At 45.1% G+C, this 21,634-nt stretch overlaps 1 protein-coding gene across 1 annotated transcript in view; it reads left to right on the top strand.

The window, feature by feature from the left end:
• LOC138643508 (NXPE family member 3-like) overlaps window positions 1-21,634 on the top strand; it is a 47,185-nt gene that overhangs the window by 2,456 nt on the left and 23,095 nt on the right. The window contains exon 2 of the mRNA XM_069732407.1: window positions 6,870-7,022. Coding sequence (XP_069588508.1) covers window positions 6,870-7,022 — 153 coding nt within the window. The remainder of the gene's footprint in view (window positions 1-6,869; window positions 7,023-21,634) is intronic.

Below are 21,634 nucleotides of genomic sequence, written 5' to 3'. Positions count from 1 at the left end.
GAACACAGACGTCAGAATGGGCTGTGTTTTTACTGTGGTGATTCCACTCATGCTATCTCCGATTGTCCTAAGCGCACTAAGCGGTTCGCTAGGTCTGCCAACATTGGTACGGTACAGTCGAAATTTCTTTTGTCCGTTACGTTGATCTGCTCTTTGTCATCCTATTCTGTCATGGCATTTGTGGATTCAGGCGCTGCCCTGAATTTGATGGACTTGGAGTATGCTAGGCGCTGTGGGTTTTTCTTGGAACCCTGGCAGTATCCTATTCCATTGAGAGGAATTGATGCTACGCCTTTGGCCAAGAATAAGCCTCAGTACTGGACCCAGCTGACCATGTGCATGGCTCCTGCGCATCAGGAGGATATTCGCTTTTTGGTGTAGCATATTCTGCATGATGTGGTCGTGTTGGGGTTGCCATGGCTACAAGTCCATAACCCAGTATTGGATTGGAAATCAATATCTGTGTCTAGCTGGGGTTGTCAGGGGGTACATGGTGATGTCCCATTTCTGTCTATTTCATCATCCACCCCTTCTGAGGTCCCAGAGTTCTTGTCGGATTACCGGGATGTATTTGATGAGCCCAAGTCCAGTGCCCTACCTCCGCATAGGGATTGTGATTGTGCTATCGATTTTATTCCTGGTAGTAAGTTTCCTAAAGGTCGACTGTTTAATTTGTCTGTGCCTGAGCACGCCGCTATGCGGAGTTACGTAAAGGAATCCTTGGAGAAGGGTCATATTCGCCCGTCGTCGTCGCCATTGGGAGCAGGGTTCTTTTTTGTGGCCAAGAAGGATGGTTCGCGGAGACCTTGTATTGATTACCGCCTTCTAAATAAAATCACGGTCAAATTTCAGTACCCCTTGCCGCTGCTGTCTGATTTGTTTGCTCGGATTAAAGGGGCTAGTTGGTTCACCAAGATAGATCTTCGTGGTGCGTATAATCTTGTGCGTATTAAACAGGGCGATGAATGGAAAACAGCATTTAATACGCCCAAGGGCCATTTTGAGTACCTGGTTATGCCATTCGGGCTTTCTAATGCTCCATCAGTGTTTCAGTCCTTTATGCATGACATCTTCCGAGAGTACCTGGATAAATTCCTGATTGTATACTTGGATGATATTTTGGTCTTCTCGGATGATTGGGAGTCTCACGTGAAGCAGGTCAGAATGGTGTTCCAGGTCCTGCGTGCGAATTCTTTGTTTGTGAAAGGGTCAAAGTGTCTCTTTGGTGTTCAGAAGGTTTCATTTTTGGGTTTCATTTTTTCCCCTTCTACTATCGAGATGGACCCTGTTAAAGTTCAGGCCATTTATGATTGGACTCAGCCGACATCTCTGAAGAGTCTGCAAAAGTTCCTGGGCTTTGCTAATTTTTATCGTCGCTTCATCAATAATTTTTCTAGTATTGCTAAACCGTTGACTGATTTAACCAAGAAGGGTGCTGATGTGGTCAATTGGTCTTCTGCTGCTGTGGAAGCTTTTCAAGAGTTGAAGCGTCGTTTTTCTTCTGCCCCTGTGTTGTGCCAACCAGATGTTTCGCTCCCGTTCCAGGTCGAGGTTGATGCTTCTGAGATTGGAGCAGGGGCTGTTTTGTCGCAAAGAAGTTCTGATGGCTCGGTGATGAAACCATGCGCCTTCTTTTCCAGGAAGTTTTCGCCTGCTAAGCGTAATTATGATGTTGGCAATCGAGAGTTGCTGGCCATGAAGTGGGCATTCGAGGAGTGGCATCATTGGCTTGAGGGAGCTAAGCATCGCGTGGTGGTCTTGACTGATCACAAGAACTTGACTTATCTCGAGTCTGCCAAACGGTTGAATCTTAGACAGGCTCGTTGGTCGCTGTTTTTCTCCCGTTTTGACTTTGTGGTTTCGTACCTTCCGGACTCTAAAAATGTGAAGGCGGATGCCCTGTCTAGGAGTTTTGTGCCCAACTCTCCGGGTTTGTCTGAGCCGGCGAGTATTCTCAAAGAGGGGGTAATTTTGTCTGCCATCTCCCCTGATTTGCGGCGGGTGCTGCAAAAATTTCAGGCTGATTGACCTGACCGTTGCCCAGCAGAGAAACTGTTTGTCCCTTATAAATGGATGAGTAGAGTTATCTCTGAGGTTCATTGTTCGGTGTTGGCTGGTCATCCTGGAATCTTTGGTACCAGAGATTTGGTGGCTAGATCCTTTTGGTGGCCGTCTCTGTCACGGGATGTGCGTTCGTTTGTGCAGTCCTGTGGGATTTGTGCTCGGGCTAAGCCCTGCTGTTCTCGTGCCAGTGGGTTGCTTTTGCCCTTGCCAGTCCCGAAGAGGCCCTGGACACATATCTCTATGGATTTTATTTCGGATCTCCCCGTCTCTCAAAAAATGTCGGTCATTTGGGTTGTTTGTGATCGCTTCTCTAAGATGGTCCATTTGGTACCCTTGTCTAAATTGCCTTCCTCCTCTGATTTGGTGCCATTGTTCTTCCAGCATATGGTTCGTTTACATGGCATTCCGGAGAACATCGTTTCTGACAGAGGTTCCCAGTTTGTTTCGAGGTTTTGGCGAGCCTTTTGTGCTAGGATGGGCATTGATTTGTCTTTTTCCTCGGCTTTCCATCCTCAGACAAATGGCCAGACTGAACGAACCAATCAGACCCTGGAAACATATCTGAGATGTTTTGTTTCTGCCGATCAGGATGATTGGGTGTCCTTTTTGCCTTTGGCTGAGTTCGCCCTTAATAATCGGGCCAGCTCGGCTAGTTTGGTTTCGCCGTTTTTCTGCAATTCTGGTTTCCATCCTCGTTTCTCTTCAGGGCAGGTTGAGTCTTCTGACTGTCCTGGTGTGGATACTGTGGTGGATAGGTTGCAGCAGATTTGGACTCATGTGGTGGACAATTTGACATTGTCTCAGGAGAAGGCTCAACGTTTCGCTAACCGCAGGCGCTGTGTGGGTCCCCGACTTCGTGTTGGGGATTTGGTTTGGTTGTCATCTCGTTATATTCCTATGAAAGTTTCCTCTCCTAAGTTTAAGCCTTGTTTCATTGGTCCGTATAGGATTTCTGAGGTTCTTAATCCTGTGTCTTTTCGTTTGACCCTTCCAGCTTCTTTTTCCATCCATAACGTATTCCATAGGTCATTGTTGCGGAGATACGTGGCACCTGTGGTTCCATCCGTTGATCCTCCTGCCCCGGTTTTGGTTGAGGGGGAGTTGGAGTATATAGTGGAGAAGATTTTGGATTCTCGTATTTCGAGACGGAAACTCCAGTACCTGGTTAAGTGGAAGGGTTATGGTCAGAAAGATAATTCCTGGGTCTTTGCCTCTGATGTTCATGCTGCCGATCTGGTTCGTGCCTTTCATTTGGCTCATCCTGGTCGGCCTGGGGGCTCTGGTGAGGGTTCGGTGACCCCTCCTCAAGGGGGGGGAACTGTTGTGAATTCTGTGGTCAAGCTCCCTCCGGTGGTCGTGAGTGGTACTTCAGCTGGTTCTGTCTATGAGCTTCCTCTGGTGGATGTGAGTGGGGCTGCGGCTTCTGAGTTTCCTTCCTCAGGTGACGAGGTTAAGTCGTTAGGTGCTGCTCTATTTAACTCCACCTAGTTCTTTGTTCCTGGCCTCCAGTCAATGTTCCAGTATTGGTCTTGCTTTCTCCTGGATCGTTCTTGTGGCCTGTCTGCCCTGCATAAGCTAAGTTTTGCTTGTGTTATTTTTGTTTGCTATATTTTCTGTCCAGCTTGCTATATTGGTTTTTCTTGCTTGCTGGAAGCTCTGAGACGCAGAGGGAGCACCTCCGTACCGTTAGTTGGTGCAGAGGGTCTTTTTGCCCCCTCTGCGTGGTTGTTTGTAGGTTTTTGTGCTGACCGCAAAGCTATCTTAATAATAATAATAATAATCTTTATTTTTATATAGCGCTAACATATTCCGCAGCGCTTTACATTTTGCACACATTATCATCACTGTCCCCGATGGGGCTCACAATCTAAATTCCCTATCAGTATGTCTTTGGAATGTGGGAGGAAACCGGAGTACCCGGAGGAAACCCACGCAAACACGGAGAGAACATACAAACTCTTTGCAGATGTTGTCCTTGGTGGGGTTTGAACCCAGGACTCCAGCGCTGCAAGGCTGCTGTGCTAACCACTGCGCCACCGCGCCACCTCTTTCCTATCCTCGGTCTATTCAGTAAGTCGGGCCTCACTTTGCTAAAATCTATTTCATCTCTGTGTTTGTATTTTCATCTTAACTCACAGTCATTATATGTGGGGGGCTGCCTTTTCCTTTGGGAAATTTCTCTGAGGCAAGGTAGGCTTATTTTTCTATCTTCAGGGCTACCTAGTTTCTCAGGCTGTGCCGAGTTGCATAGGGAGCGTTAGGCGCAATCCACGGCTACCTCTAGTGTGGTATGATAGGATTAGGGATTGCGGTCAGCAGAGTTCCCACGTCTCAGAGCTCGTCCTATGTTAGTAACTATCAGGTCACTTTGTGTGCTCTTAACCACTAGGTCCATTGTGGTTCTGAATCACCTGTTCATAACAAACCTCCTTTGATGACCTACTCAGCTGTGTGCCTCTATGTTCATGCCAACTGGGATCTAACACCTCATCATCATCATCATCATCCTCTGTGCTATCACTTTCCTCGTCCTTGGAATCGCCTTCCTCCTCTTCCTGACCTGACAGCACATTACAGTCCGTGTGAGGCTCAGGTATCTGAGTCTCATCAGGATCACCTCCGCTCCCAAGGGTTAACGTTTGATGACAAGGGTCAGGATGCTGTTCGGACCCTATTTCGTCCTCCTGCCCCGGATCCAAGCTAAAAAAAATGTTGGGCATCGGTGAAGATCTCTTCTTCTTTACTATGTGAAGCTTTTAAATACACTTCCGATGACCATGGCATAGAATGTGTGAACAACTCTTCAGACTCACCCATCTGTGGTTCCAGGGCCGGACTGGCCATCTGGCAATTCTGGCAAATGCCAGAAAGGCCTGTCTGGTCGTGGGCCGCCTTGTCTGCTATGTTGTTAATAGAATCGGTGTTCTCAAGATACCCATACTAAGAGTTGTGATGGAGCACAAAGTTGCTTACTCAGTTACTTACACCAGCTGCCACGGGTATCATTAGAAATATTGGTCTTGTAGTAAATCTTCCTGTCCTCCATCCAGGATAATTTTAGTAATATATCCCATCTGGTGCTTGGGGACGGGGCCTGTGTGATTTCAAATGCCAGGGCTCAATTTCAGCCCAAGTCCGTACCTGTGTGGTTCCATACAGTCTGTTGTATGGTTGGAGGGTTGGTACGTGGAGGAAGCAAGGGGAATTTGGGTGCCACCTCTGTGGACTATACTGGGTATGATGTTGAGGTGGCAGAAGAGGATGAGAAGCCATTTGAATCTGTGCTTGCCATCCACTCGAGCACATGCTCTTTCTGGGCCTCATCAACAAGGCGTACCACTGTGTGCCTGAACGAAATGTAGAGGAGTAGCCCATACAGTAACAGAAGTTGTCAGATGTCTTTCCATAGAACGTGACGTTGATGGTTCACTAGTGCTTTCACAAACATTACCACCTACCCCACATACACCTTGAACACCAAGCCCATTTCTCCTTCCACCATAGCCTCGCTTTTTCCCAGGCATAATGCTCAGATAGTGTGGTAGGAGCACAGAATTAGCAACAAAAAAATTGATTTTAAACTCTGAACCATCTCTGCAAACAGCTGAATTTCAGCTAAGTAAATAACAAGGAGAAAAATGGCGTGCTGTATCATGTTAGTCACAGAACAAAGAATTGTTTGAGAATGGATGAAGCCTGTATGACAAAGAAGATATGCTACAAACAATTTGAAAGTGAGATGTCCCCTACTGTATGAGGTTAGGAACAAAATAATTTTTTCGTGGCCTCTGTATCAGGCCTCTGTAACACACTAGATGCTACAAACTATTTTGAAGTCAGGTACCCTGCTGTATGATGGTAAGAACACAAGAATTTTTTCATGGTCTCTGGATCAGGCCTTTATAACACACTAGATGCTACAAACCATTTTGATGTCAGGTCCCTTACTTTATGATGTTTAGCAACAGAAAAATGTTTTTGTTATGTGCGTGAGATCTGCCGACACCTTAATTTCAACCCAACAAAATGACAAAGTGTGATACGGTGAGCTGTCTACCATTTTGCAACTAAAACATTATAATTTTTTTTAATGTGCGTTAGGTCTGCAGACAGGTTCATATCACCATAGCACTAAATGACAAGGTGGAATACAGCAAGCTGTTTCACATTTAGCTACTGAAAAAATATTATTTAGAATGCTATGCTCGTGTATGGAGCACATTAGAAGCAGTGCACAACACACTTGTTGGACATGTGCCCTGTTGGCTTTGTCTGTGAACCTCAGTAATGGCAAAAAAAAAGTGCTGGAAGGTAAATTTTACAGCCACACTGGACACTAGCTAGCTACACTATCTGACTGATATACAACCGCCTAGCTAACTAGTTAAAATCTTGCTGCTCACAGTGCCAGCGTCAGGAGCAGCCTCTCTGCAATGTTACAGTGTCAAAATGGCGCTAAAACAAGATGTCTGTGCTTTATATGGAGAGGGACATGTGATTTCAGCAGCCAATAACACAAGCCGCTGTGTCACGACATTGTGGGGGTCTCCTGCACTTTGATTGGCTAGCCACAATGTGCACACATAAAGTTAGGAAAAAAAAAATACTGTTTACAGGAAAGCTGCGCCTCTGAGCTCTGCAAACCCCCTCCCCTCATCAAACACGTGCCAAACACCCATGATACACCCCCATTATCGTTGCAAAAGTGCTGAAGATACTTTTGTGGCAACACAAATATTTTACCGTACTTTTTACTGAATGTTTCAGATTTTTACCGATTTTATAAAATTTTGCTTGTGTTTTAGATCACAAACCCGGATGTGATGTCTTCGTGCCAAATTTATGTTTGGCAGTCGTTTGCCGAACAAATTCGCTCATCACTAATAATGATGGCGGTGGACATGGTGGAGGTGGCAGACGAAGCTCAAAATTCAAATGGGCATGTTTTAGCTGGCATTGTAAAGTGATGGGGAATATGTATTCCACTATCTAGCTAACAAATTAGAATGAGGGATGGACCTCCCAAATGTAGGAGTGAGAGCCCTCACAAATGTTAAAACGCTCTATGTGAACATATGCTAAAGGGGAGATATATATATATATGTATATATATATATATATATATATATATATATATATATATTTTATTTTGCTTTATAAACTTGTATTTATGAATACCTTTAAAAAATGTAGGTTTGGTTTGGTAGATCTTCTTTGGCGAAGCATGGTTCAAATTCCACGCCAATTCGCGGGCAGACTGCACCTGTCGCTGATTGTTCGCGGCCGGGCATGACCAATCAGTAAAGCCAGGGCCAGCTCCAGGTTTTTGAGGGCCTGGGCGAAAGAGTCTCATTAGGCCCCCCCTCTGTAACACATACGACGATTCATGATGCACAGATACAGCAGAGAAATATAGCTCAGCCAAGTAGCATACAGCCCACATAGTATATAACACAGCCCACGTAGTATGTAACACAGCCCACGCAGTAAATAGCACAGCCCACATAGTATATTGCCCAGCCACGTAGTATATTGCCCAGTCACGTAGTATATTGCCCAGCCACGTAGTATATTGCCCAGCCATGTAGTATATTGCCCAGTCATGTAGTATATTGCCCAGCCACATAGTATATAGCACAGACACGTAGTATATAGCACAGACATATAGTATATAGCACAGACACATAGTATATAGCACAGACATATAGTATATAGCACAGACACGTAGTATATTGCCCAGCCACATAGTATATAGCGCAGACACGTAGTATATTGCCCAGCCACGTAGTATATTGGCCAGCCACGTAGTATATAGCACATACACGTAGTATATAGCACAGACATGTAGTATATAGCACAGACACAGTATATTGCACAGCCACGTAGTATATAGCACAGCCACGTAGTATATAGCACAGAAACGTAGTATATAACACTGCCCATGCAGTATAATAATAATAATCTTTAACAATAATTTAAATAATTTAAATAATAATTTGGTCGTTTTGCCGCGACCAATCAGCGACTTGGGATTTCCGAGACAGACAGAAAGACAGACAGAAAGACAGACAGACAGAAAGACAGAAGTGACCCTTAGACAATTATATAGTAGATTTAGTTTTCACTCTTTCCCATCCATTTCAGCATTTTTATCAGGCCCCCAGACCTGTTTGTTGCAGCAGAAAAATATTTGTCTTTCCCATTGTCTTGCACTGGATTCGTTATTCTGTACGAATACAAGGATATTTCAAATTATTCGTGCCAATTTTCCCAAATCTGAATATTTCACTATTCGCTCATCACTTTAGATAATGTCATACAGTAGAGGAGATCTCACTTTGAAATTGTTAGCAGCACCTATTCTATGTTATACAGGCCTCATCCTCACTGAAACAATATTTTAATCTATGACTAGCGCGATACAGCATGCCATAACTCACCTGTGCTGCTGAATTTAGTGCTGCTGAAATTCAGCTGTGTGCAGAGTAAAAAATCGAATTTTTAATTGCTAATACTGTGCTCCTACCACACTATCTGAGCTACATGCCTGGGAAAAAGTGAGGTCATTGTTGTGAATTCTGTTGTCAAGCTCCCTCCTGTGGTCATGAATGGTACTTCGGCTGGTTCTGTCCATGGGCTTCCTCTAGTGGTTGTGAGTGGGGCTGCGGCTTCTGAGGTTCCTTCCACAGGTGACGAGGTTATTCGTTAGCTGGCTGCTCTATTTAACTCCACCTACATCTTTGCTCCATGCCACCTGTCAATGTTCCAGTATTGGTCTAGTTCACTCCTGGATTGTTCTTGTGACCTGTCTTCCCAGCAGAAGCTAAGTTCCTGCTTGTTTTTCTTTGGTTTGCTATTTTTCTGTCCAGCTTGCTATTTTGATTGTTGTCTTGCTTGCTGGAAGCTCTGGGACGCAGAGGGAGCGCCTCCGCACCGTAAGTCGGTGCAGAGGGTCTTTTTGCGCCCTCTGCGTGGTCTTTTTGTAGGTTTTTGTGCTGACCGCAAAGCTATCTTTCCTATCCTCAGTCTGTTCAGTAAGTCGGGCCTCACTTTGCTAAATCTATTTCATCTCTGTGTTTGTATTTTCAACTTTACTCACAGTCATTATATGTGGGGGGCTGCCTGTTCCTTTGGGGAATTTCTCTGAGGCAAGGTAGGCTTTATTTTTCTATCTTCAGGGCTAGCTAGTTCCTTAGGCTGTGCCGAGTTGCATAGGGAGCGTTAGGAGCAATCCACGGCTATTTCTAGTGTGTGATAGGATTAGGGATTGCGGTCAGCAGAGTTCCCACGTCCCAGAGCTCGTCCTATATTATCAGTAACTATCAGGTCATTCCGTGTGCTCTTAACCACCAGGTCCATTATTGTCCTGACCACCAGGTCATAACAGGTCATGGTGTAAGGGGGATTAGGCTTGGTGTTCAAGGTGTATGTGGGGTAGGTTGTAATGTTTGTGAAAGCACTAGTGAACCAACAACGTCACGCCTTATGCAAAGAAATCTGACAACTTCTGTTACTGGATGTTGTAGTTTTCAGTGTGCTGCATTATTCTCACGTAATTGCAGTCTCTGATATCTTTAGTGGGGATTCCGTGCTTGCTGTGGGTGCCTTTGCTGCTGATTTTAACATGAATTTGTGGAAATGTGAACACTCCTGGTTGGGAGTCAATCTCCTCCTCTTCTTGCCCAGACAGCACAGTACAGTCCGCGGGCGTCTCAAGTATCGGAGTCTCGTCATGAATGGATCACCTCCACCCATCGGAGTTAATGTCTGTTGACAAAGGTTTGGATTCTGCTCGGACCCTACCTCTTCCTGCCCTGGATCAAACTGAAAAAAAATTGGCAATTGTTGCAGATGATTTTCTCCTCTTGACTCTGTGAATCTTTAGAGTAAACTTCTGATGCCCATGGCATTCAATGTGCATGAACAGATCTGCAGATTCGGCCATCTGTGGTTCCCAACAGTCAATTGGAGAGTTGTGACATGGGGGAAAACAAGGGTAATTGGGGTGCCACCTCTGAGGACTGTAAGGTGCGATGTTAAGGTGGGGAAGAAAAGCAGAGGCCACTTGATGCAGCACTTGCCATCTACTGGAGAACATTATTTTTCTGGCCCTCATCTACAAAGTGTACCGCTGTGCATCTGCCAAAGAAAGGGAGTGGAGTTGTCCATTCAGTAGCAGAAATGCTGCACAATTGCTCACTGCAGCAAAACAAACCTATCTCTCATCCCTCATATTATACCTGTCTCACAACCCTAAACAGCTATTCAGTACTTTAAATTCTCTCCTCTGTCCACCAGCTCCACTTCCCTCTCATCTGATCTAAAAACTTTGCCTCACCTCCTGTGAACTTGACCCAATAATGTCGTACCTCATTCCAAACCTTTCCACAGTCTTCATCCCAAGCCTAACCCACCTCTTCAACCTGTGACTAACAAGTGGTGCCAGATTCAAACATACCTCGATCACAACCATCCTCAAAAAGCCCACCCTCGACTAATCCTATGTGTCTAGCTATCACTGAATCTCTCTTCTCCTCTATGCCTCCAAACTACTGGAACAAGACATCCATTTTGAACTATCCTCCCACTTCTCCTCTTGTTCCTCTTTGACCACTTACAATCTGGCTTCCGACTGCACCATTCCACTGAAACTGCCCTGACTAAAGTCAACAACGACCTACTAATCGCCAAATAAAAATGAAACTAGTTTGTCCTCCTCCTTCTCCTGGATCTGGCATCTGCCTTTAACACAGTGGACCATTCCCTCTTACTACAGACTTTCTGATCTCCTGCAATTACAGACTGGGCACATTGTTGCAGCTCCTCGTACCTAACAGACAGGACATTCAGTGTCTCCCACTCACACACCAACTCTTCTCACCCCTATGTTTCACTTGTAGGAACGGGCACTATGCTTAGGGCTTAAAGGGACCCCATGCGTCAACCTAAGGTCTTCCCAGCCTATAGCTGGGTGAAACCTTCTATTTAAGGTTCCTCCTCCAATATGGAGGTGCCTGAGCTAGGTTGTTAGTTTGCCTTCACTGCTTGCTAGCTGTCAGGTTCTCCAGGTCCATCTGTCTGCTGGTCTACTCTATGCTTGTTCCTATCTGTGCCCTTCAGTCCATCAGCCAGTCCAGATCGCACCTGTCAGTGCCCATCTGTCTAACACCCTGTCTAGCCAAAACCTGCCAGTGCTTTTGTTCCTCAGCCGGCCCCATCTACACCTGTGGTTCCAGTGTCCCTACAGTGCTTGCTTGCATTATTCATCTCTCCTTCGGGTCATAGCAGTCTACCCACTCTATAATTTCAGCTATCACCCTCTGTAGGTCAGCCCTGGAGTATCACATGGTGCCACTTTCTTGTCCCTCCTTGGTTCGCCGTTTTCACCAGCTGCCACTTTTCCGAGTTGGGATTTTGTAGGCCACCTAGTTACGCTCCTCCAGGCATTCCAAGGCATATGCCACAGTGGCTCTACCACCTTGCCCGTTAATCTCCATCTGATGGGCTGGCTGTATTGTAAGAGGTGTTAGTCCCTTTAATACTATTTTTACTGTGGTGAAATTGATGCCACTTTGGTATTGTCTGCCAATAATTTTTGGAAATGTATAGCCTCCTGGTTAGGTCTCCTTCATGCTTGTTGCCTGTAGCAGTAGGCCTCTGAGACCGTCAGGCCTCCAAAATTTGAAGCCAACTACCCGTGTTACTATTCTTAGAATTTTCTGACAATGGCAGTCTACGAAACTGATATTTGTGCCTCCTGAGTGTGGCAGAGCATGAAACCAGGTTGAGTTGTTGCATGTGGTATCAGGGCTCTCAGGATATCAGGCCTACACTGATCCCTTTCCCAGCTCATCTTACTGTAACGTTCAATTCAAAGCTGTAAATGCTGTCCCAGACCTCGATACCTCATGCCTGGCTGATTGCTGCTATGCCATCCTACCATTTGTACTGTGGGTGAATTGAGGCCACTTTCCTGGTGCCTGTCCCTCATTTGATGTTTTTGGCAGCATTTGGGGCCGAAATAAGGTGTTGTGCATGCGTTTGTTTTTGTCTCCCATTGAAATGAATGGTGTTCTGCTATGTTCGGCGAATATTCAGTGAATAAATTGGTAAACATTGCAAATTCAGTGATCGTAATCTGAACCGAACATTGAAATATTTGCTCATCTCAATTTGTGAGGACCTAAATGGCTGAGGTACATCAGTACTACTCTCAATACTACTCAATACTACACTCCAAATGCATTAGATGAGGGCCAGACGCTCCTTGCTTTGCCAGTGCTTCTTCAGTTCCCTGCAGACTAAGGCTACTTTCACACTAGTGTCGTGCACTGCACGTCACAATGCAACGTTGCGGCGCACCGACACATACTGTGGAAGCGCCGCACAACGGGGGCAGCGGATGCTGTTTTTCAACGCATCCGCTGCCCCATTGTGAGGTGCAGGGAGGCGGGGGCGGAGTTCCGGCCGCGCATGCGCGGTTGGAAAAGACGGTAACGACGCACCAAAAAACGTTACATGCAACGTTTTTTGGTGGCGACGGGCCGCCACAACACGACGCAACTGTCGCACGATGGTTGCGACGTGTGGCAAAGCGTCGCAATGCATCACTAATGTTAGTCAATGGAGAAAAAACGCATCCTGCAAGCAATTTTGCAGGATGCGTTTTTTCTCCTAAACGACGCATTGCAACGTGCAGTGCACGACGCTAGTGTGAAAGTAGCCTAACTCAAGTCCCATCCTTGCCACCTTCTCCTCCATAACACCAGCTTCTTATCTAGTATAGATGATTATTTGCTTTAGACAAACTTGCCATAGAGATAAGGAATACATCCTACACCTAGTCCTTGCCTGAGATAAAGACTCCTTGCCGCACAAGAGGTTGGTACACAAAATGAGCCGCAGGGGTCGGTATTGGGACCTGTTCTCTTCAACATATTCATTAATGATCTGGTAGAAGGTTTACACAGTAAAATATCGATATTTGCAGATGATACAAAACTATGTAAAGCAGTTAATACAAGAGAAGATAGTATTCTGCTACAGATGGATCTGGATAAGTTGGAAACTTGGGCTGAAAGGTGGCAGATGAGGTTTAACAATGATAAATGTAAGGTTATACACATGGGAAGAAGGAATCAATATCACCATTACACACTGAACGGGAAACCACTGGGTAAATCTGACAGGGAGAAGGACTTGGGGATCCTAGTTAATGATAAACTTACCTGGAGCAGCCAGTGCCAGGCAGCAGCTGCCAAGGCAAACAGGATCATGGGGTGCATTAAAAGAGGTCTGGATACACATGATGAGAGCATTATACTGCCTCTGTACAAATCCCTAGTTAGACCGCACATGGAGTACTGTGTCCAGTTTTGGGCACCGGTGCTCAGGAAGGATATAATGGAACTAGAGAGAGTACAAAGGAGGACAACAAAATTAATAAAGGGGATGGGAGAACTACAATCCCCAGATAGATTAGCGAAATTAGGATTATTTATTCAAGAGAAAAGAAGACTGAGGGACGATCTAATAACCATGTATAAGTATATAAGGGGACAATACAAATATCTCGCTGAGGATCTGTTTATACCAAGGAAGGTGACGGGCACAAGGGGGCATTCTTTGCGTCTGGAGGAGAGATGGTTTTTCCACCAACATAGAAGAGGATTCTTTACTGTTAGGGCAGTGAGAATCTGGAATTGCTTGCCTGAGGAGGTGGTGATGGCGAACTCAGTCGAGGGGTTCAAGAGAGGCCTGGATGTCTTCCTGGAGCAGAACAATATTGTATCATACAATTATTAGGTTCTGTAGAAGGACGTAGATCTGGGGATTTATTATGATGGAATATAGGCTGAACTGGATGGACAAATGTCTTTTTTTGGCCTTACTAACTATGTTACTATGTTACTATGTTCTGCCACTTTGTCATTGTTTCCTTCAGAACATGCTATCCAATAAGGTCTACCTTTCTTGGCACACAAACACTCATTTCAATGCAGGTCTGAGAGCAATAAGGCCATAGGTCTATTACTTCTCAATCCTTTTCCCTATCTGCCTAACAGGAAACTGCATCTCTATGCCCATGTAACTCCTCCCTCCCTGGGCTGGCCCCAATAATTAACCTTATCTGCAGCTATCCCACCGCTGCAGAACACAAACCAGAAAAAAAATTTAAAAATGGCGATTAATTATATAACCATATGATCTTAAAGGTGGCATGGGCAGCTTCTCCACTCCTTTAGACGTGCACTCAATTGAACAGTTCAAGATCGTGGTGAAGTGGAGTGTGCAACCCCAAAAGACTGTAGACAGTAATTCACTGCACACTTCTTGAATATGCAAAAGAGTTGATTTCACATGCAAAAAATTAAACATGTGCACAGACGTGACGGTGCAGGAATATGTGACACAAAGGGTTACTGTTGTTCAGTAGCGCAGCTACTGGGAGGGCAGAAGGTGCGTTTAGCCGATAGAGCTGACCGCATTGATGAGGGAAGGAGCACGCAGCGATCCGTCTCCCATCACCCCCTGTCAGCGTCTGATGTCACCGACGCCGACGCTGACAGTGGGTGCGGTGACTTCACCACCCGGGGCCCGCTGTCAGAAGATGAGCGGGAGCTCAGAGCACCGCTGAAACAAGGAGGAAGAGAGGTGAGTATTTGTTTGTTTTTTGTTTATGGGGTTGACTTACACTACAGGGTCTGTCTATGGGGGTACTGTCTTATACTACAGGGTCTGTCTATGGGGTAATGTCTTATACTACAGGGTCTGCCTATGGGGGTACTGTCTTATACTACAGGGTCTGCCTATAGGGGTACTGTCTTATACTACAGGGTCTGCCTATGGGGATACTGTCTTATACTACAGGGTCTGCCTATGGGGATACTGTCTTATACTACAGGGTCTGCCTATGGGGGTACTGTTTTATACTACAGGGTCTGCCTATGGGGGTACTGTCTTATACTACAGGGTCTGCCTATGGGGATACTGTCTTATACTACAGGGTCTGTCTATGGGGGTACTGTCTTATACTACAGGGTCTGCCTATGGGGATACTGTCTTATACTACAGGGTCTGCCTATGGGGGTACTGTTTTATACTACAGGGTCTGCCTATGGGGGTACTGTCTTATACTACAGGGTCTGCCTATGGGGATACTGTCTTATACTACAGGGTCTGCCTATGGGGGTACTGTCTTATACTACAGGGTCTGCCTATGGGGATACTGTCTTATACTACAGGGTCTGCCTATGGGGGTACTGTCTTATACTACAGGGTCTGCCTATAAGGGGTGCTGTCTTATACTACAGGGTCTGCCTATGGGGGTACTGTCTTATACTACAGGGTCTGCCTATGGGGATACTGTCTTATACTGCAGGGTCTGCCTATGGGGGTACTGTCTTATACTACAGGGTCTGCCTATGGGGATACTGTCTTATACTACAGGGTCTGCCTATGGGGGTACTGTCTTATACTGCAGGGTCTGCCTATAGGGGGTGCTGTCTTATACTACAGGGTCTGCCTATGGGGGTTCTGTCTTATACTACAGGGTCTGCCTATGGGGGTACTGTCTTATACTACAGGGTCTGCCTATGGGGGTACTGTCTTATACTACAGGGTCTGCCTATGGGGGTACTGTCTTATACTACAGGGTCTGCCTATGGGGGTACTGTCTTATACTACAGGGTCTGCCTATGGGGTGCTGCCTTATAATACAGGGTCTGCTTGTAATCAGGGTTACCTGGTTATGGGCCCACTTAGAAGTTTCGCCCCCCTGAACCAAAACCCTAGCTACGCCTCTGCGTATTGTTTCAACCCTTCCTGGGTCTTATTCATAAAGTCACTTAATGTAGATAGCAAATGGGCACTCCAACATCTTCATCGCGTGCATCTGCTCTCTTGTACACAGTCACCAGATACTGATGATGGAGGTGATGGGCACTCAGCGGATACTGATGATGGATGCAATGGGCGATTACCAGATACTGATGATGAAGGCTTACATAGTAACATAGTAACATAGTAGTTAGTAAGGCCGAAAAAATACATTTGTCCATCCAGTTCAGCCTATATTCCATCATAATAAATCCCCAGATCTACGTCCTTCTACGGAACCTAATAATTGTATGATACAATATTGTTCTGCTCCATGAAGACATCCAGGCCTCTCTTGAACCCCTCGATTGAGTTCGCCATCACCACCTCCTCAGGCAAGCAATTCCAGATTCTCACTGCCCTAACAGTAAAGAATCCTCTTCTATGTTGGTGGAAAAACCTTCTCTCCTCCAGACGCAAAGAATGCCCCCTTGTGCCCGTCACCTTCCTTGGTATAAACAGATCCACAGCGAGATATTTGTATTGTCCCCTTATATACTTATACATGGTTATTAGATCGCCCCTCAGTCGTCTTTTTTCTAGACTAAATAATCCTAATTTTGCTAATCTATCTGGGTATTGTAGTTCTCCCATCCCCTTTATTAATTTTGTTGCCCTCCTTTGTACTCTCTAGTTCCATTATATCCTTCCTGAGCACCGGTGCCCAAAACTGGACACAGTACTCCATGTGCGGTCTAACTAGGGATTTGTACAGAGGCAGTATAATGCTCTCATCATGTGTATCCAGACCTCTTTTAATGCACCCCATGATCCTGTTTGCCTTGGCAGCTGCTGCCTGGCACTGGCTGCTCCAGGTAAGTTTATCATTAACTAGGATCCCCAAGTCCTTCTCCCTGTCAGATTTACCCAGTGGTTTCCCGTTCAGTGTGTAATGGTGACATTGATTCCTTCTTCCCATGTGTATAACCTTACATTTATCATTGTTAAACCTCATCTGCCACCTTTCAGCCCAAGTTTCCAACTTATCCAGATCCATCTGTAGCAGAATACTATCTTCTCTTGTATTAACTGCTTTACATAGTTTTGTATCATCTGCAAATATCGATATTTTACTGTGTAAACCTTCTACCAGATCATTAATGAATATGTTGAAGAGAACAGGTCCCAATACTGACCCCTGCGGTACCCCACTGGTCACAGCGACCCAGTTAGAGACTATACCATTTATAACCACCCTCTGCTTTCTATCACTAAGCCAGTTACTAACCCATTTACACACATTTTCCCCCAGACCAAGCATTCTCATTTTGTGTACCAACCTCTTGTGCGGCACGGTATCAAACGCTTTTGAAAAATCGAGATATAACACGTCCAATGACTCACCGTGGTCCAGCCTATAGCTTACCTCTTCATAAAAACTGATTAGAATGGTTTGACAGGAGCGATTTCTCATAAACCCATGCTGATATGGAGTTACACAGTTATTCTCATTGAGATAATCCAGAATAACATCCCTCAGAAACCCTTCAAATATTTTACCAACAATAGAGGTAAGACTTACTGGCCTATAATTTCCAGGTTCACTTTTAGAGCCCTTTTTGAATATTGGCACCACATTTCTCTTTTCTTTATTCAATTGCATTTTAATTTATAAAAATAAACTATTAACCCTTCTATGTATGGCAGTACTCCTACTTTTTCCTACTTTGAGAGAGTGAGAGAGAAGAAAAAAAAGAGGTGTTACATTCTCCGTAAATCCCATTTATAGCAGCAGGAATAGATAATAATAATAATAATAATAATTTTATTTATATAGCGCCAACATATTCCGCAGCGCTTTACAAATTATAGAGGGGACTTGTACAGACAATAGACATTACAGCATAACAGAAATCACAGATCAGAACAGATACCAGGAGGAATGAGGGTCCTGCTGCTCGCAAGCTACAAACTATGGGGAAAAGGGGAGACACGAGAGGTGGATGGTAACAATTGCTGATTGTTACCATCGTAACCATTGTAAATAGATTACTTGTATTACTATTTTCTTTACATTTCGGTGTTTTCTTCTGTAACATAATTGTAAAATATTATGTCAGATTTAATTGCTATATTATCACCATCATTGTATTACGTTACAAAGCTGCAGGAGGAGCGAGCTGTCCGGCCACTGATTCATACTGCACAATGAGTCCAATGTCTCAATAATGCCAATCAATAACTTATGGTGTATAGGGCTGTGCAGGGAGTGGAAGCGCAGCAGCAGGAATTATGCACTGATCCGATTGGGATTCTCTGGGTTCTCACCCAAACTTAAGAGCCGAGGATATGACCATGAGCAGGAGGTTACACCATGCCCTGTGGATCCTCATCACATACATCATCCTTGTGGTAAGAAGCATTGATTATTATGAAATATCTCCTAAACATAATATCACTGAAGAGCCCACAATCCTACAACCTGTAAGTTACTGAACTCCACAACCAACCCTGCGATAGTAACGACATGGCTGCCCCAATGTCGGCACCATCACTCTACTGTAGAAAGACAGTGCTTCGTCCAACTCCATCCACCATTAAAAGGAATCGTCTTTGTCTTTCGGTACAATTATTCGGTGCCGCGGGATGATGTAACGATTCACCAACGCGTTTTGAGCATGAAACCTTATTAATTCTGACGATACGATTGTAGCTTCCCGCTTGTAGGCCGCACACAAGTAACACACGTGCAGCATGACTGAAGCACTGCAATAACTGCGCGCGCTGCTACATCGGGATCAATGGTGTCACAGGGTTATACTGCAACAATGAACATACACAAACACTGATATCTGATAAATAAGAGAAACAATAAATGTATCGGTTTAATAAAAAACATTGGATAAAAATGCCACCATTCAGACTGTGAATTGAAGTGTATGTGATCCTGCCGCCTCTGGATTGTGCCCGGGGCCGCGTGTGCACAGTTCTATACATCAGGCGATTGTATGTATTGATGATCCCTTTCTGAAAAAGCTTCCGCGAAACGCGCGTCAAGGGGTGGATCCGGTCCCTGAGCACCACATCACACTCACCATGGGTAAGCTCCCGTTTTAGTAGAAGTGCTTTATATGTACTTTACTTCCCTCAGTATCGGCACTTGTCCATATAATGATCTGAAGGGGATGTTTTTTTGGCACTGGTGACATTTAGTTTCAGGAGCTAACTAGGTAAACATATGAACCATGTTATGATATATGCAGGACGTATTGGTCATTCATATGATTATTAATGATTACTTATACCATGGTGTTGTTTGGTGATGTCTGTGCCCAGGCTTTTCACTTGATTTTTACTAGGGCCTCTTTCTTGTTTCTTTATTTATTTATTTTATTTAGTATTATAGTTGTATGTTTACAATAAACTTTATTTATATTTTTCTATTTTTGTGTATGGAACTCCATTTCTTTTTGATGGTATATATGTGTATTGGGAGTATACACTCACGTTGTCAGTATTGTATGGGTAGAGACTATTAACCACAAAAATATTACGCAGTATATAAACCCCATGCTTTATCTGTGAGTTTGAGTTTATTTGATTGTATGTATTGTATAGCAAACCCACCGGTAAGTACCAAGGTAAAGAAATATATTAGTAATTGTGAGATCTGATCAGCTGTCATGTGCATTAACAACCTCAGGTGGATTCGTGGCTGTTAACAAGTTAAATGGCAGTGTCGTTAATCTCTGACAACTTCATTTAAATTGCGACAGATGGACGTGCGTCACAAGCCATGCCCATCAGAGCCCGTGTTACTTGATTACAGGGCACCGATGGATTGTCATGGTAGTCAGGGGTCTAATGAAGACCCTCGTGCCTGTCATTGTGAATCTACTATGAATGCCGGCGTGTGGCCGGCGTTCATAGGACATGATGATTTACACTGCACATAGAAGTCAGAAGCCCTATGTGTAGCTCAGGAAATCGGAAGATCGCAGCTTCTAGGCTCCTAAGGAGAATATTGAAGCAAGTAAAATGTAGAAAAAAAATGTTTACAAAAAAACATTTGGACAGCAAGGTGGATTGCTGTTAAGGGAGAGAGAAAAAAAAAATCTTTAAATCTTCAGCATAGCGAGTGTGAGCGAGCTGAGTGTGAGCTGAGCGTAAGTGTGGACGGCGGTAAGTGTGACTTGTGATTCAGTGACTTTGGAGTCAGGGAGTTTCTAAGGGAGGAATTACTGAATTGCTGTCTGATTTTTATTAATACTTTGTATTTATTTTTTATTTTTTTTTATTGAACTGTTCTGTCTGGTGCAATCCCCATTAGGAAATGTGCTCCACTCTTGTTAATGCCATCCAGTGCACATCTTGCCACATGTATGCAATCCTTGAGCAGCCGATCGAGGGTGCATACTGCTGTGCGAGATGTGAGCACGTTGTGCATTTGGAAACCCAGATTCTGGATCTAAATGTGCAGCTGGCAACACTGAGATCCATAGACAATATGGAGAGGAGTCTTCTGCTCACGGAGCAGACGCTCAATGGGACAGATGAGGTGGGGGATGGTAGGATGGAGCTGCAGGATGGTGAAGTAGGAAGCTGGGTGACAGTTAGGAAGTGGGGTAGAGGGAAGAGTGCCAGGGAGGCTAGTCCTGACCTGGCACACCCCAATAAGTTTGCTAAGTTGGCAGATGAGGGGGGTGCCAGTACAGGGGTAGCACTGCTGCAGCCAGGCATGTCCTCTGAAAGCCGGAGGAGTGACTGCTCCAGTAAGGAGGGAAATAGGAGAGCAGGGCAGGCCAGACAGGTGCTGGTAGTGGGCGACTCAATTATTAGGGGAACAGATAGGGCAATCTGTCACAAAGACAGGGATCGTCGAACGGTGTGCTGCCTACCTGGCGCTCGAGTCCGACACATCGCTGATCGGGTGGACAGATTATTGGGAGGGGCTGGTGAGGACCCAGCGGTCATGGTGCACATTGGCACTAATGACAAAGTTAGAGGTAGGTGGAAGGTCCTTAAAAACGATTTCAGGGAATTAGGCTGCAAGCTGAAGGCAAGGACCTCCAACGTGGTATTTTCCGAAATACTGCCGGTACCACGTGCCACGCCAGAGAGGCAACGGGAGATTAGGGAGGTTAATAAGTGGCTCAAGAATTGGTGTAGGAAGGAGGGGTTTGGGTTCCTGCAGAACTGGGCCGACTTCTCAGGTGGCTACAGGCTCTACGCTAGGGACGGGCTGCACCTCAATGGGGAGGGTGCAGCTGTGCTGGGGGAGAAAATGGCTAGAAGGTTGGAGGAGTGTTTAAACTAGGAATTGGGGGGGAGGGTATTCATTTTATAGGAGGGGAAGATAGTGCAGACAGAGTCCTGGGCACAAATAAGGAAGTTGGGGGTGGCGGTGGCATGGGGGGTTGGGTCAGAACAGTTAATAATTTAAGTAGAAGTACAGAGAGGAACATAAAGTGCATGTATACTAATGCCAGAAGCCTCCCCAACAAAATGGAGGAATTAGAACTAATGTTGTTGGAGCATAATTATGACATGGTGGGGATATCTGAGACATGGCTGGATGAGAGCCATGACTGGGCTGTTAACTTGCAGGGCTATAGTCTGTTCAGAAATGACCGTACAGATAAGCGAGGGGGAGGGGTGTGTCTATATGTAAAATCGTCCTTAAAACCCATCCGGCGTGATAATATAGGTGAATTTAATGAAAATGTAGAATCCCTGTGGGTGGAGATAAGGG

The sequence above is a fragment of the Ranitomeya imitator genome, chromosome 6, assembly GCF_032444005.1.
Source record: "Ranitomeya imitator isolate aRanImi1 chromosome 6, aRanImi1.pri, whole genome shotgun sequence".
Classification (NCBI taxonomy): domain Eukaryota; kingdom Metazoa; phylum Chordata; class Amphibia; order Anura; family Dendrobatidae; genus Ranitomeya; species Ranitomeya imitator.
The sequence above is the reverse complement of the archived record's forward strand: the minus strand, read 5'-3'. Positions and strand labels throughout refer to the sequence as shown.